This window comes from Dictyostelium discoideum (genome assembly GCF_000004695.1).
Source record: "Dictyostelium discoideum AX4 chromosome 3 chromosome, whole genome shotgun sequence".
NCBI lineage: Eukaryota > Evosea > Eumycetozoa > Dictyosteliales > Dictyosteliaceae > Dictyostelium > Dictyostelium discoideum.
This window is the reverse complement of record NC_007089.4, coordinates 1,445,711-1,460,710: the sequence shown is the minus strand read 5'-3', so window position 1 is coordinate 1,460,710 and position 15,000 is coordinate 1,445,711. Positions and strand designations below refer to the sequence as shown.

The window sequence follows — 15,000 nt, the reverse complement described above, 5'->3', positions numbered from 1 at the left end:
TTCAACATGCAAAATTAATTTTAAGATTAAATAGTGTCACATGTTATGATTTTAGTATTGTTGATACTATCACTGGAATTTGGGGTAGCATTAATTCAACATTAAAGGAAGGTTCTTTTATTCAAAATTTAATGCCAGATCAAGATGGTAAATTTGAAGTTTTGGAAAAGTTTAAACAAAATCAATTATTGGATCTTAAAGGTCAAAGGCCAATAAAATTAGAAAGTCTTCAAAGAACTTATGAAAAACTTTATCAAACCGTTTTAGGTTCTGAAAGTCCAAATTGTCAATTTGTAAAACAAGCTGATTATCAACATCAAAATTTATTAACTGCTAGTCCAAATTATACAAATTCTCCTTTAATAACTTCAAGTCCATCACAATTAACTCCAAATTCACCACGTCCACCATTAGATATTTCAAATAATAATAATAATAATAATAATAATAATAATAATAATAATAATAATAATAATAATAATAATAATAATAATAATAATAATAATAATAATAATAATAATAATAATAATAATAATAATAATAATAATAATAATAATAACAGTAACAATAATAATAATACTAATAATAATAACAATAATTATAACAATAATGGTAATAATAATAATGGCAATAATAACAACGGTAATAATAATAATGGTAATAATGGTAATAATGGTAATAATAGTAATAATAGTAATAATGGTAATATTAATTCAGTAGATATTCAAGCATTACATCAACAACAAAAACAAAATTTACAACCTCAACAATTACAACAAAATCAACAATTACAACAAAATCAAAATACTCCCCCACAACAATCCCAGCAAGTTTGTTCACCAAGTTCTCCTATGACGCCAGAATTAAATAAACAACCAGAAATAGTAGGTGGAGATAATACAAATAAAAAAAATAAATCAAAAAAGTATCAGTGGTATAGTTATAAGACCCCTAATATTTAGTTTGACAATAAAGAAATAATATATTTTTTTTTTTTTTTTTTTTCTCAAAAACAATAAAATAATATATTGCTTTTATTTATTTATTTTTATGTTTATTTTATCCATTTATTTTTGTTAATTTATTTATTTATTTATTTTTTATATTTATTTATTTATTGAAAAATTCTTTCATTTGATAATGTGATGGTAAATATTTTGATAATAGATTAACACAAATTTCATTTTGTTTTAATTTTGAAAAATTATAGGGTAAATGAGTTTCCACAAGTTTGACAAATAAATCATTTTTATAAATTAAAAAGAATTCCAAGAATTCAATTTTTAATTTATCTAAAATGGGAAAATGGTCAAATAATAAATTTTGATTATCATGAGATGATAAAAGGTATTTAAAAATATCAAATCTATCAAATTTTATTGAAAGGTCAATTAACTTACTAATAAATTCACTGCGAGGAATATTATTACAAATTGTTTCAAGTTGTATTTTTTGAAATTCTTCAATTGGTAATGATGACGGCATTATTGTAGCCATAGTTCCTAAAAATGATGACCTTTTTGATTTTTTTTCATATTGTATAATTTGTTCGATAACTAAATCATAATACTTATAATGTAATAGAAATTCTAAATTTTCTTTAAAATTTTTTGATTTATATTTAAAAAATAATTTTCTAATTTTTGAGAATAATTCAGAGGTTTCTGAATTTAAAATTGAATTGAATGAAAATAGGGTTACCATTTCATTACATAATTCTTTATTTTCAAGAAAAGAATTAAATTTTTGGAAATATGCATTAAAGGATTTTGATTTTAACATTAACCAACGTGTTACATGAGATAGTGTAACATTGATTTCTATACCATTTAAAATAAACAATTTTTCAAGATTGTTTATATTCTCTTTTAAAAAGTTATTACCAACTTCACTCATTGATTTATTATGATTTAATTGAGTTGAAAATAAAAGGTTTAAATATAATGAATTGATAACATTTGAAAAATAAATTAATTCATTTGGTTTGAACTTTGAAATTAAAAGTTTAATATTATTTTCATATAATAAATGATGATCGATAATACCTTTATAACATGCATGATTACGAATTGGGTTTCGGGTTATTTCTTTTTCAAAATTTTTTAAATATAAAGTGAATTTACTATTTAAAATAAACTCTAAAACAGTATCACTATAGGTCAAAGCTGTTATGAAAATTGTTAAAGAATCATTGGGTATACAATTGAAATTAATTTTAACATCTAAACTAGTTAAACCATTATTTTTACAAAGGTTGATTAAATTATAAAAAAGTGAATAAAAAATTGGTTTTTTAAAACAATTAAATTCAATTGAATTTAAAAAATTAATTAATTCTATTATTTGAATTTTTGATAAAGGTTCATTGAATTTTAGTAGAGAATCAGATCTAAATTTTAAACCAAGTGATGAAATTATTTTTAAAGTTTCAATATCATATTTTTCAAGAGATCTATCAAAAAGAGATGATAATAGATCTGTTTGATATTGTGTGAAATCTTTTCCAACTTGTTTTCCTTTTTCAATGAAATAATTTACCAATTCATAATTTTCAAAATTAATTCTGAAATTTATATCATCAAATTCTTTATATACTTTTTCAATTAAAAAATCAACCTGATCCCTTGAATTAATTATAAATGAATGATTTGGTGGTTTTTTAAATTCAAATTGTAAAAATAATTGATAAAACCATTTAAAAATATTAAAATCATCAATTAAGTGTAATGATTGATAATTGGAAATAATATCTCTTTTATAACTATTTGATAGAGAATCAGTGTTTGAAATTATTTTTTGAAATTTATTTAAACCAGTATAGTCATTTTCTAATTTTGCCTTTATAATAATTTTTGAAAAAATATCTTTAAACCATTTATCTATATTATTATTAATTGGTACCACTTTTTTTTGTGAAAGAAATAATTCTAAAAATTCAATCGAATCATTTGATAAATTAATTTCACCCATTGTTGATAATGAAACTTTTTTTAAAAAACCTTTTTCAATTATTTTATTTAAACCTTTTATATTTAAATTCCAAAATATATAATCAATAATTATTCCATTCTTTTCAATATCAAATTCATCAGTGAATCCAAATTTTTCAAAATAAAATTTAAAACAATTTGAATTTCTATTTTTTAATATTAATTTTAAAATTTCTTTTTCATTTTCTTTTATTGAAAATTTATTATTTGAAATAATTTCTATTTGTTTAATTTCATCATTTGTAATTTCATAATAATCTTTAGTTATAATATATAATAAACCTTCATTAAAATAATCTTCAAGTTCTTTTTCTGTTAAATTTCTTTCTATATCTCTATTTAATATATTTTTATTATAATATAGTTCCATTTTTCTATTTTTTTTCTTTTTTTTTTTGTATTGATTATGTTTACCAATAATTTTTTTTTTTTTTTTTTTTTTTTTTTTTTTTCATTTTAACCCTCGAAAGCTCAATTCAAAAAAAAAAAAATTATTGAAAATAAGAAAAAATCAATAAAGTTTTTTAACGGTTTTTTTTAAAAAACTACAAATAAAAATAATAATTAGATTGTTTGGTAATTAAAATGAATATTTATTTATATTTATTAATTTTTTTTTTATTATTTTTTTTCATTATTTTTTCTTTGAAAAATCTGCAAAAAAGTGGAAAAAATTGAAAAAGTTGAACTTGGAGCGTAGTTTCTAAGGGTTTGGTGACCATTCAAATCTTCCAAAATAGTTTTACGAAATTCTCTATAGGATAGGCTATATTTGTTATAATTTTTGTGAACCACAAAGCTATTTACGATATAACATTCTATGATATACCAAAACAGTGTTAAATACCACTTTTTATTATGACCAGAATAAAATTCTTTTTTTATTCTTTGGTCTTGGCGGTCGCAAGCACCCATGTTCATACGATAACTCACCAACACAATAGAAAGTTTAATAGGTTCTGAATTCATTCTTTCCATTGAATTTGATTTATAATCCTCCTCTGTTGTTGGATCTTTAATTGTTTGAACCACCACATTCTATAATAATAGTAAAACATCCTATTTCTTTCATTAATTAAACTATCTTCTTCTTCTTGAATTGAATGAGATAATAAATCAAAGTGACCTTCATCGTCTTCATCCTATCAGAATTCATGTTGTCAAAATTTGTTGAAATTTGTTGTTCAACTTTTTGTTTTTTTTTTTTTCCATTTCAAAATTTTTTTTATTAAATATATTGTTATTGAGGTGTAGGATAAGATATTACATTAAACTATATTTTTTTTTTCTATTTCAATGAAATTAAAAATGAAAATAGCGCAACAGTGAAAATGTGGGAATTTTTATAAAAAATACAACCACGCACACTGAATTTTTTACAATCATTCCAAAATATCATTAAAATATATAATGTAAATTTTTAGTAGAATTAAATAATATTATCATTGCAATCCAACACCAACAAAATGATCAATCACTTAAAAAAAAAAATAATAAAAAAAAAAAACCTTTTTATTGATTTTTTGAATTGAGCTTTCGAGGGTTAAAAATTTTTAAATTTTTTTTTTTTTTTAGTTTATTTTTAAAACGGTGGTCAACCAAAAAAAAGTGTTCATTTAAAAACCAATATTTTAAATTAATTCAATATTAATTTCAATATTTAAAATAAAAATAAAAATAAAAATAAAAATATCCTTGATTTTGTTTACAGTAATCCATATTTTGTTTACTGTGCTATCTTGATTGACTAAAAAAAAAAAAAAAATAAACAAATTATAAAAATAAAATTTTTGTGTAAAAAAAATAAATAATATCTTTTTTTTATATTTATTATAGATTTTTTTTTTTTTTTGATTGTAATTTAGATTTTTTTTTTTTAAAAAAAAAATGGGAGGATATTTTACATATCTAGATATTTTTTTTGGAATGAGAAAAAAAAACAAAAAAAAAAAAAAAAAAATTTGTCACAACAATATTTTTTTTTTTTTTTTACTTTTTATTTTTTATTTTTTTAAATTATTAATATATATATTAAAATGAAAATAAATAAAATTATTTTATTTTTTTTCTTATCATGTTTATATTTATTTTCCTCTAGTGTATCAGCACAACAATTATTGGGAGAAATCGAAATTACTGAAAAAAGTTTTACAATCGATGCATCTGTTATTAATGTATGTATTTAATCATTATTAATAAAAAAGAATTATTTTTTCACATATATATATATGTGTGTATATAATTTATTAATTTTTTATTTTATATTATTATTGTTTAATTTATTATTTATTTTATTTTTTTAAAATAAGACAAAAATTAATTATTTAATAGATAATACAATAACAAAACCAAAATTATCAGTTACATCAATATTTGGTGAAGCGACAAGTATTGATGATATTCTTCGAATAAGTGATGATAAAAAGTCTTTAACATTTGGTGACTATACAAGTAGTACACTTAGTTCAAGTAATAAATTAGTTTCAAAAATAAATTTAAATTCTTTAATTTTAATTTCATTTTCAACAATAATCACATTTGGATTATTTACAAAAAACAATCCAAGATCTTCATCAAAACCATTATTATTTATTGTATTATTAATTTGTATTAGTATTTTTAATTTATCAAATTCAATTAAAATATCAGAGGTTTCAGTTCGTATTGATATTAAAGTACCATCAACATTTAAATTTGACTCATTGATATTGACATTGGGTAGTGGTTCATCAATAATTAATGGACTAATTGCAAGTTCATTAAAGATTGATGGTTGTACAACCAATTCAAAAGATCATTCAATTGAATTAAATCAAATTTCAATTTCATCAGAATTGAATATTTGTTCAACCAAAGAAATTAATATCAATGAAATTCAATTAACTTCAACAAATGTTAAATTAAATTTAACGAGTAGTTCAAATGTGAATTTAGATTTTCATAATGGTTATAGTGGTTCATTTTCAATAAATACAAATGATTTAACATTGGATAGTGCTTGTGAAACCTTTAAAGATTCAAATACTGGAATTATCATTGGAACTTGTAATGGTGGTAGTGATAATTCAAAATTATCAATTACAGCAATCACAGGTAAAACAGTTGTATCAAATGCTGAAATAACATGTCCCATTGATAATAGTTGGAGAGTTACAGTAGGTGCTGATAATGTACCACCATCACCATCAATTATCACTTCTCAGCCAGCAACTGATTTCATATTTAAAAAAAATGATCTTGTTTATATGGCTCAATATGGTTATTCAAATCAAAGTATTACAGATGGTCCAGTAGAAAATTCATTTATAGTCTCATACCCAGCTTATATACCTCCATCAAACTTTTTAGTTAGTAAAATCATTGGTTCTCCAACTTTTAAAGCAAATGTAAAATATCAATTTAGTATCTCAGTTAAATTGGGTCAGCCATTGGGTTCATTTAATAGAATTCAAAATATGAGCCTTTATTTCTTTAATCCAAGAGATATTACTGATCCTATTAATGGTGCATCTCAATATTATGAATTGAAAGATACAATTCCATTATTTGTTCATACATTTGAAGGTAATTTTACATCAAATACAGAATTTGCTTTAACGAAAATCGAATTTACACCAACAGTTGATATTGGTACATCAATTTTTGGCCTAAGAATTTTCCGTACAGGTTTTACTGGTGGTGATGTTGTAACAGTAATAATTAAAGATATGAAATTTACAATTTTACCAAAAACAATTACACAACCAACTCTTCTTATTAAAGATTCAGAATTAGTTAATCTTCCCAAACCATCTACTTCTTTTGATCCACAAGATTCTTCAACATGTCCATATCTCGCAAATGATTTAGTTCATTGGCATAATCCTTCAACTTGGCCAAATGGTATCATTCCATCACCATCATCAAATATTACTTTACCAGAAGGTAAAAAAGTTTTAATTTCACCATGTTCAATATCACAAACTCAAGTTTACAAATGGATAAAAGTTCCATCAACAAGTGAACTTATTTTCGCTGATTCTCCAATGGATTTCCATGTTAAAGATATTTATGTTGAGGGTAAGTTTATAATGGGTACTACAAAATGTAGATATAATTCTAAAATCAATATAATATTCCATGGTGAAAAAACATTATCAGACACGATCTCTCAGTATTATGGATCTAAAGGTATTGGTGTCTCTTCAAGTGGTTTCATTAGTGTTCATGCTAAACAATATCATAATACTTGGAGTAAACTTTCTGCATCAGCTTGGAGTGGTGATTATGTAGTTTATATACAAGACAATGTAAATTGGGAAGTTGGTCAAAAAGTTGTTGTCATTACAAGTTATTATCAAGATGAAGATAATAATCAAAATGAAGTTATGACTATTGCCGCAATTCAAGGAAAAACAATTCAATTCACTGAACCATTAAAATTCTTTCATTATGGTGGTCAAGAATATCAAGCTGAAATTGCACTTTTAACAAGAAGAATAACATTCCAATCATCTGATGTAAATCAATTTGGTGGTCATGTTATGGTAATGGGTGAAGGTCAATTTGCTGGTCTTGGTTTAATTGGTATGGGTCAAAGAAATATTAAAGCAAGGTAAATAAAATTATTATATATATATATACAAATCAATAATAATAATATATTAAATTAATTTTATTTTCATTTATAGATATCCACTTCACTATCATCTTGGTAAAGTTTTAAAGAATTCTTATATTTCAGATTGTTCGGTAACTAATAGTTATTATCGTTGTTATACAATTCATGGTACAAATAATGTTACTTTAACTAGAAATGGTAAATATAGCAAGAACATTAAATTTAAATTATAAATTAATTTTTTTTTTTTTACTAATTATTATTAAATTTATTTATATAGTTGCTTTTGATGTTAGTGGACATTGTTATTATTTAGAGGATGGTGTTGAAATGGATAATACAATTTCATTTAATTTAGCTGCATATGTTCATCCAATTGGTCGTCCCGCTGCTGGTCCTTCTCAAATTGGTGAAGTTTTTGTTGAATCTGATAATTTAAGACAACCTGCTGATTGTGCAGCAAGGTAAGTTTTTTTTTTTTTTTTTAAACTATTAATAACATATTAATATTTTATTTTATTTATTAAAAAAAAAAAAAAAAAAGTGGATATTATATTACAAATGCTTGGAATAAAATTATTGGTAATACAGCATCAGGTGGTTGGGCTGGTTATGCTTTCCCAAATTTAGATAAACCAATTGGTAATCATAGAACAGTTCAAATGATACCAAAAGCATATTCAACCAAAGTTTTTGAAGGTAATACTGGTCATTCATCAGGTCACTTTTTTATTACAGGCGCTACAATCTATGTTGGAGCAAATTTAACCTATAATGAAGTGGATGGATTGTTATATTATGATAGTGGTAGATTTGAAAGATTTACCTATAAAAATGGCACTGTTGTATATGGTAATGAAGTTCCAATGAGATTTAATAATACTAAAATTTATCTCTCAAATTTTGGTATAGGTCATTGGGGAGAATATGTTGAAGTTGTTTCATATGAAAGTCATGATAATATTCGTTCAGCATCTATATTTGGTGAAGCCTGGCTATCAAAAGCAATTGTTAATGGTAATTCAAATAATATTGCAAGATCAATAAATTTCAATAAGCAAGGGTTCCAATATTATGATACCTATGTTAAAACTGTACTTTCAAATATTAGTTTTAGAAATTACATTAGAAATCCAAAGAGTTTAAATGATGAAGATGATAATCGTGCAATTATTTCAATGACCCATGGTGATGTTTTCAAACCTCAAGGTATTTCAACTGCAAGAGCAATTTCATTTGTTAATGTTGCTAAATCACAAATTGTAGGTCATCAAGTTTTACCAACTTCTGGAAGTAGATATTTCAATTTCATTGATTGGGATTCATCAATTACTGGAAAGAAACCTGGTCAACCAGCACTCGTTGGTTCACATGAACTATGGTATAAATTTGATAACACTTGTGAATATAATTCCGATTGGACTTGTCATATTTGTGAAAAAGGTAATAAAGAAATTGCTAATATTCAGTTTATAATTCCAGGTTTAATTGATGATGGTGTTTTAGTTTATGATTCATTTGAAAATCTTAATGTTGGTAACATTAGTTTATTTGGAAGTGGTATCACTGAAAGAAGAAGTACTATTGTAACAAAAAATCAAGGTGTAACTGGTGTTAGTAATATGGTAAGTTAATTAATCAATTATTAATAATCAAATTATTGAAAATCATTCAAATTTGCGCGCTTTTCAAAATTTGAAAATGGCTCATATTATTTTTATATGAGTCCCCATATAAAATATTTGTAATTACAAAAAAGTGCGCAAACTTGGATGATTCTTACAATATATATATATTTAGATACTAATTGTAAAAAATAAAATAAAAATTTTTAGGGTTGGTATCTATATTTAAAGGCTGGTAGCCCAAAATATATGAAAATTTGGTTATCACAAGTTGTATATGGTCAACATATATTTTTAGCTCTTCCTTACCCAACACAAACAACTTTTATTATTAAATCAAATTACATTTGGGGTAGTGCAATTAATTATAACCATGTTTTTTCACTTGCAAGTAGTGCAGCTGATGTCAGATCTGGTAATGGTACAAAATACTATTTTGATGGTAATTTCCTATATGTTAAACTTGTTAATTTGGTGCTAACGGGTGATCCATCAGAATACTATGAGAGAGATGGTGTTAAAGTATATTGGGTTAGAAATAGTTTCTCAGTTTCTATTGAAGCTACAAATACTGTTACTCCACCAACATCTGACGGTTTCTTTAAAAATCTTCCAGATAATTTACCTTCCAGTTCTTTATAAACCTATTTTTAATAAAAAAAAACCTATGTATTTTTAACATTAATTTTTTCCTTTAATTATATTATTTATTTATTTTATTTTATTTTATACAGTGAAATAGTGGAATTCCACTATTTCACTGTATAAAAGGACAAAAGACAAAGATCTAAACCACTTTATTAATCATACAAAAATAAAAAAATAACTTGTTAATTCCATCCTACAGACTACCTATTTTAGGCTGGAAGGATGGAACTATTTTATTAATAATCCCAAACCACTATTTCTTTGTCCAAAATAAAATATTTAAAAAAAAAAAAAAAAAAATCAATTTTTTTTTTTTCCCAAAATTTTTTTTTTTTTTTTTTTTTTAATTTAAAATAACAACAATGAATAACAATAGAAATAGTGAATACAGAAAAACAACTACAACAAACGAGTATAAAGAAAAAAGAAAAGAAAAACAAGATTTTATTCGACAAATTTTAAAAAATCAAATTATAGTTGAAAAACGTCAAAAAATACAAAAACAAAATGAAGAACATATTCAACAGCTCAAAGATGATATTACAGATAATATTAAAAATGAATTAAAAAAGTTACATGGTCAAATTGTAAGTTTAAATTCTTACTATTAATTTAGTTCCTAATATAATAGCTAATTAATATCATTTTTTTTTTATTTTTGAGTTTATTATTTTAGAAATTACAACAGCAATATTTTAGAAAATATTCAAATTACCAAAAAAAACAAACATTAGTCAGTTTAAGAAATCTATTATCATCAAATAATTTAAATATAGCAATTGAATTATTAGTTAATTTTAATGAACAAAATAATAATAATAATAATAATAATAATGATAATAAAAGTAGTAATAATTTATTTATTGATTTTTTATTAAAGATGTTAAATGACCCAATGGATGATGGAAATCAGTTAGAAGCAGCATGGTGTATAACAAACATAGCAGGATCAGAATATACTAAATCTATTATTAATAGTACACCGTTTTTAATTAATCATTTATCAAGTAATAATAGTACATTACAAGATCAATGTGCATGGGCCTTAGGAAATATTTCATTAGATTCAAAAGAGTATAGAGATTTATTAATACATCAAGGTATACTACCACCTTTAGTTACTTTATTATCTTCAAGGGTACCATCACTTACTATTACGACTTGTTTTACATTATCAAGTTTATTAATTCAACCTCTACCATCCCCTTCAATTTTAATAAAATTTTTTACCAATCAAAATAATAATAATAATAATAGTAATATACTTTTACAATTAAATGATCAAATTAATTTTAGAAATAATAGATTAAATAATAAAATTAAACAACCTCAACAACAAGAACAAGAAAAACAAAATGAAAATTTCATAGAAATTGAAATTTTATATCACTTACTTTGGTTATTAAATGATTTTTTAGTTAATATATCCAGTATTAAACCTGAAACAATTAAATTTTTAACTATCGATAATAGTATATTTAAAACTATTATGAACTTTATAATAATGAACCATATTGAAAATCCAATACTATTATCACCATGTATAAGAATTTTAGGTTGGTTAGTTTTAGAACCAATTCTTTTCACTCAAGTCATACAAAATGAAAATAGTAATAATAATAATAATGTAATTAAAGAAATTATATCTATTATTATAAATAATATATTATTAAATGAAGATATTAATAATCATGAAAACAATAATAATAATAATGATTTCATTAATCAAGGTTTATTAAATGAATCAATGTATTTGTTATCAAATTTAACAGCATATTCAAATCAATTAAATGAAATCAATCAAATTATAATTATAGAGAATAAATTTATTGATAGATTCTTATCAAATACGGATCAAAATGAAAATGGAATATTATTAAGAGAATTTATTTATTTATTTTCAAATTTATATTTTGATAAATCTTCAGCATCAATGATTACAAAACAACCATTATTAAATTCAATTATAAAAAATCCTTTTACATTATCAATCATTTTAAATGTAATTATTAATTACCAACAACAGAATCTTCTAAAACCAATTCAAATTATTAATGAAGAAAATGATGGAATTGATAGTGATGAAACATTCATTTTAATTGTGTGTGATTTTTTAAATGACTATTTTCAAAATCTTGGAAATATTAATCATTTAAATCAACTTCATATAAATCAAATTTCAACAATTATAACAAATAATCAAACATTATCTTCATTATCATCAACTATCCAACAACCATATAACCAACTTTTATTTATTTTAACAAATTTATTTAATTTGAAAATAATAAAATAATAAAATAATAAAATAATAAAGTAATAAAACAAAGTAAATTTTTTTTTTTTTTTTTTTTTACATTTAATATTGTTATAAAATTATTTACAACTATATACACACATCTATTGGGTGCATATAAAGTTTTATTTACATTAATAATCCGATATTTTATTGTTTTGATGATAAACAGTATGTGATTTTTTAGATTTTCTTTCGGATTTACCACTTACTGAAAGAACACGCTTTTTACTGACTTTTTGAATGTTAATACTTTGGAGAATACCAAGACTCTCGTCTTCTGATCCTTCATCTCTTTCACCTTCACTCTCATCAAAACTATGAATATGATCATGATTCATATTATTATTATTATTATTATTATTATTACCATTTCCATTGGAGTGGCCATTTCTATTTTTTAATGGATTTGCTGATGTTTTAATTGGTGTTGTAGTTCTTATTTGATTATAATTGTTTTTGTCATTATTTTTATTATTATTATTATTATTATTATTATTATTATTATTATTATTATTATTATTATTATTATTATTATTATTATTATTATTATTATTATTATTATTATTACCATTATTTACATTTCCATTATTGGATTTGAGTATATTATTTTCTTTTCCTTTTTGTCTTTGTTTTTCTTTTTCTTTTTCTTTTTCCAATTCTATTTCTATTTGTGCACTTCGTTCTTTTTCTATTTCTCTTTCAAATCCATTTCTTTTTTCTTTTTCTTTTTGCTTTTCTTTTTCCATCTCCATTAAATTAATTTGATTTTGTTGTTGTATAAAATGTGATGAATAATCATTAAAATAATCATCATCATCATAACCACAACTATAATCGTTTGCTACATTATCAAAATCATTACCAACTATATCATCCATTTTCACAGTTGTTGGAATATATTCAGGTATTGTATTTGTAGATGAAGTAGTTTGTGGTAATTCTTTTGATTGTGTACTTGATTGAGAATACCATGACCCATCATATTCCTCATCCTCTGATGATGATATATTAGGATGTGGTGGTGAAGAAGAATATTCCTTTTCAATTTCTGGTGTTGATGATTTAGTTCCTTTTGTTTGTTGTGATTGTAATTTCTGTTGTTGTTGTTGTTGTTGTTGTTGTTGTTGTTGTTGTTGTTGTTGTTGTTGTTGTTGTTGTTGATGTTGCTGTTTGGTTTTAATTGATGTATCAATAGTTTCAACAAAAACACTTGATTCAAAGATAGTGTCATCTGAAAATTGATTCTCTACTTTTTTATTACTTGGTTTTGTGTAAAATTCAAACTCTTCTTCTTCAAAATCAAATGAAAGATTTGTCTCTACATTTAGTTGATTATTATTACTATTACTATTATTATTATTATTATTATTATTATTATTATTATTATTATTATTATTATTATTATTATTATTATTATTATTATTATTATTATTATTATTATTATTATTATTATTATTATTATTATTATTATTATTATTAATATTTGGTTTTATATTATCTTTTTTAATTTCCTTATGTTGATGTTTTGATGGAGAATTATTATTTCGTATTATTGTAGGTTTAGTTGGTAATGATGGTTGAAGTATTGATGATGATGACGACGATGATGATGACGAGGAGGAGAATGATGATGATGATGAAGAAAATTTAGAACCTGGAGTTGGTGAATCTTTCTTTTCATCACTTTTTTTAACCATAAATGAAGTGATTGAAGATTGGGGATTTTTAGTTTGAACTTCTGATAGATCAACTGGTTTTGAAAAAGCTGCTAATTTTGGTAAAGGTGGATATATATCTGGTTCAATTTCATCATCTGATATTGTGGGATTTGATTGTTGTTTTTGTTGTTGTTTTAAACTATTTTTAAAAGAAGATGAATTATTTTTTTGGGATTGATTTTGTAGTTTATCCTGTTGTTCAAATTGTTTTTGAAAATTTTTTTCTCCCCTAATTAATCGTTCTCTACCTAATTCTATTTCCTTTTCTAACTGTCTTTCTTTTTCCTTTTCCAACTCTATTTGTTTTGAAAGTAATTCTTGTTCGTATTGTTTTCTTTTTTTTTCTTCTTGATTGATTCTTTCAATTTCCTTTTGTAATTCAATTTCTCTTTGAATTTCAAGTTCCTTTTGACGATGAATCTCTCTTTGATGTTCGATCTCTTTTAGTCGGTTCTCTTCTTTTAAACGTTCAATCTCTTTTTGACGTTCAATCTCTTTTTGATGTTCAATCTCTTTTTGACGTTCAAACTCTAATTGACGTTCAAAATCACGTTGACGTGTGAACTCCTTTAACCTTTCAATCTCCTCTTTGAGTTTCTCTTGTTCTCTTCTCATTGCTTCAATGATTTTTTGATGATTTACTGGGTTTCTTTCTGCTTCTCTTGCCAATGCTTCATCGCTTACTCTTTTCAAGGCCTCTTTTTCGGCGTTTGCCATCGCTATATCAATATCGTGTGCTATATCTGATGAAGAGGAATACTGTGAAGGAGTAAGAGGTGTTTGATTGGGTGAAGTATAGTTTGTTGATTGACTGGATGGAGTATGATTTGGTGTTGGTTGTGTTTGTGTTTGTGTTTTTGACTGTGTATATGGAGTTTGATCAGGTGATATTACTACGTATGGTTGTTGTGCTTGTGTTTGTAGTGGGGTTTTAGAGCTTTCAATCTCATCTTCATCATCTGAAATAAGTATTTCGCTTTGCGTTCCAAACTTTAATGGTGATTTTTGTGATTTTTGTGATTTTTGTGATTTTTGTGATTTTTGTGAAGTTTGTGAAGTTTGTGAAGTTTGTGATTTTTGTGAAGTTTGTGATTGTGACTTTTGTGGTGAAAAATCTGTT

The 15,000-nt window shown here is 23.3% G+C and overlaps 4 protein-coding genes across 4 annotated transcripts in view; 3 read left to right on the top strand and 1 right to left on the bottom strand.

The window, feature by feature from the left end:
• The window catches only part of dimA (hypothetical protein), a gene marked incomplete at both ends in the record, with an annotated part of 3,849 nt that extends 2,887 nt beyond the window's left edge, over positions 1-962 (top strand). The window contains one exon of the mRNA XM_636791.2: positions 1-962. This exon is cut by the window's left edge and continues 703 nt beyond it. Within this exon, the coding sequence (XP_641883.2) occupies positions 1-962 (962 nt within the window).
• A 148-nt stretch (positions 963-1,110) lies between these two features.
• DDB_G0278977 (hypothetical protein) lies at positions 1,111-3,360 on the bottom strand (the record flags this gene model as incomplete). The annotated part of the gene is made up of 1 exon (XM_636790.1): positions 1,111-3,360. The coding sequence occupies one exon, from the start codon at positions 3,358-3,360 to the stop codon at positions 1,111-1,113; it is 2,250 nt and encodes a 749-aa protein (XP_641882.1).
• Positions 3,361-5,026: 1,666 nt separating this feature from the next.
• On the top strand, positions 5,027-9,857 carry DDB_G0278975 (hypothetical protein; the record flags this gene model as incomplete). The annotated part of the gene is made up of 6 exons (XM_636789.1): positions 5,027-5,164; positions 5,300-7,584; positions 7,661-7,788; positions 7,871-8,054; positions 8,135-9,215; positions 9,426-9,857. The coding sequence occupies 6 exons, from the start codon at positions 5,027-5,029 to the stop codon at positions 9,855-9,857; spliced, it is 4,248 nt and encodes a 1,415-aa protein (XP_641881.1).
• A 368-nt stretch (positions 9,858-10,225) lies between these two features.
• DDB_G0278973 (hypothetical protein) lies at positions 10,226-12,159 on the top strand (the record flags this gene model as incomplete). Its single annotated transcript, XM_636787.1, has 2 exons — positions 10,226-10,450; positions 10,540-12,159. The coding sequence occupies 2 exons, from the start codon at positions 10,226-10,228 to the stop codon at positions 12,157-12,159; spliced, it is 1,845 nt and encodes a 614-aa protein (XP_641879.1).
• Positions 12,160-15,000: the final 2,841 nt, after the last annotated feature.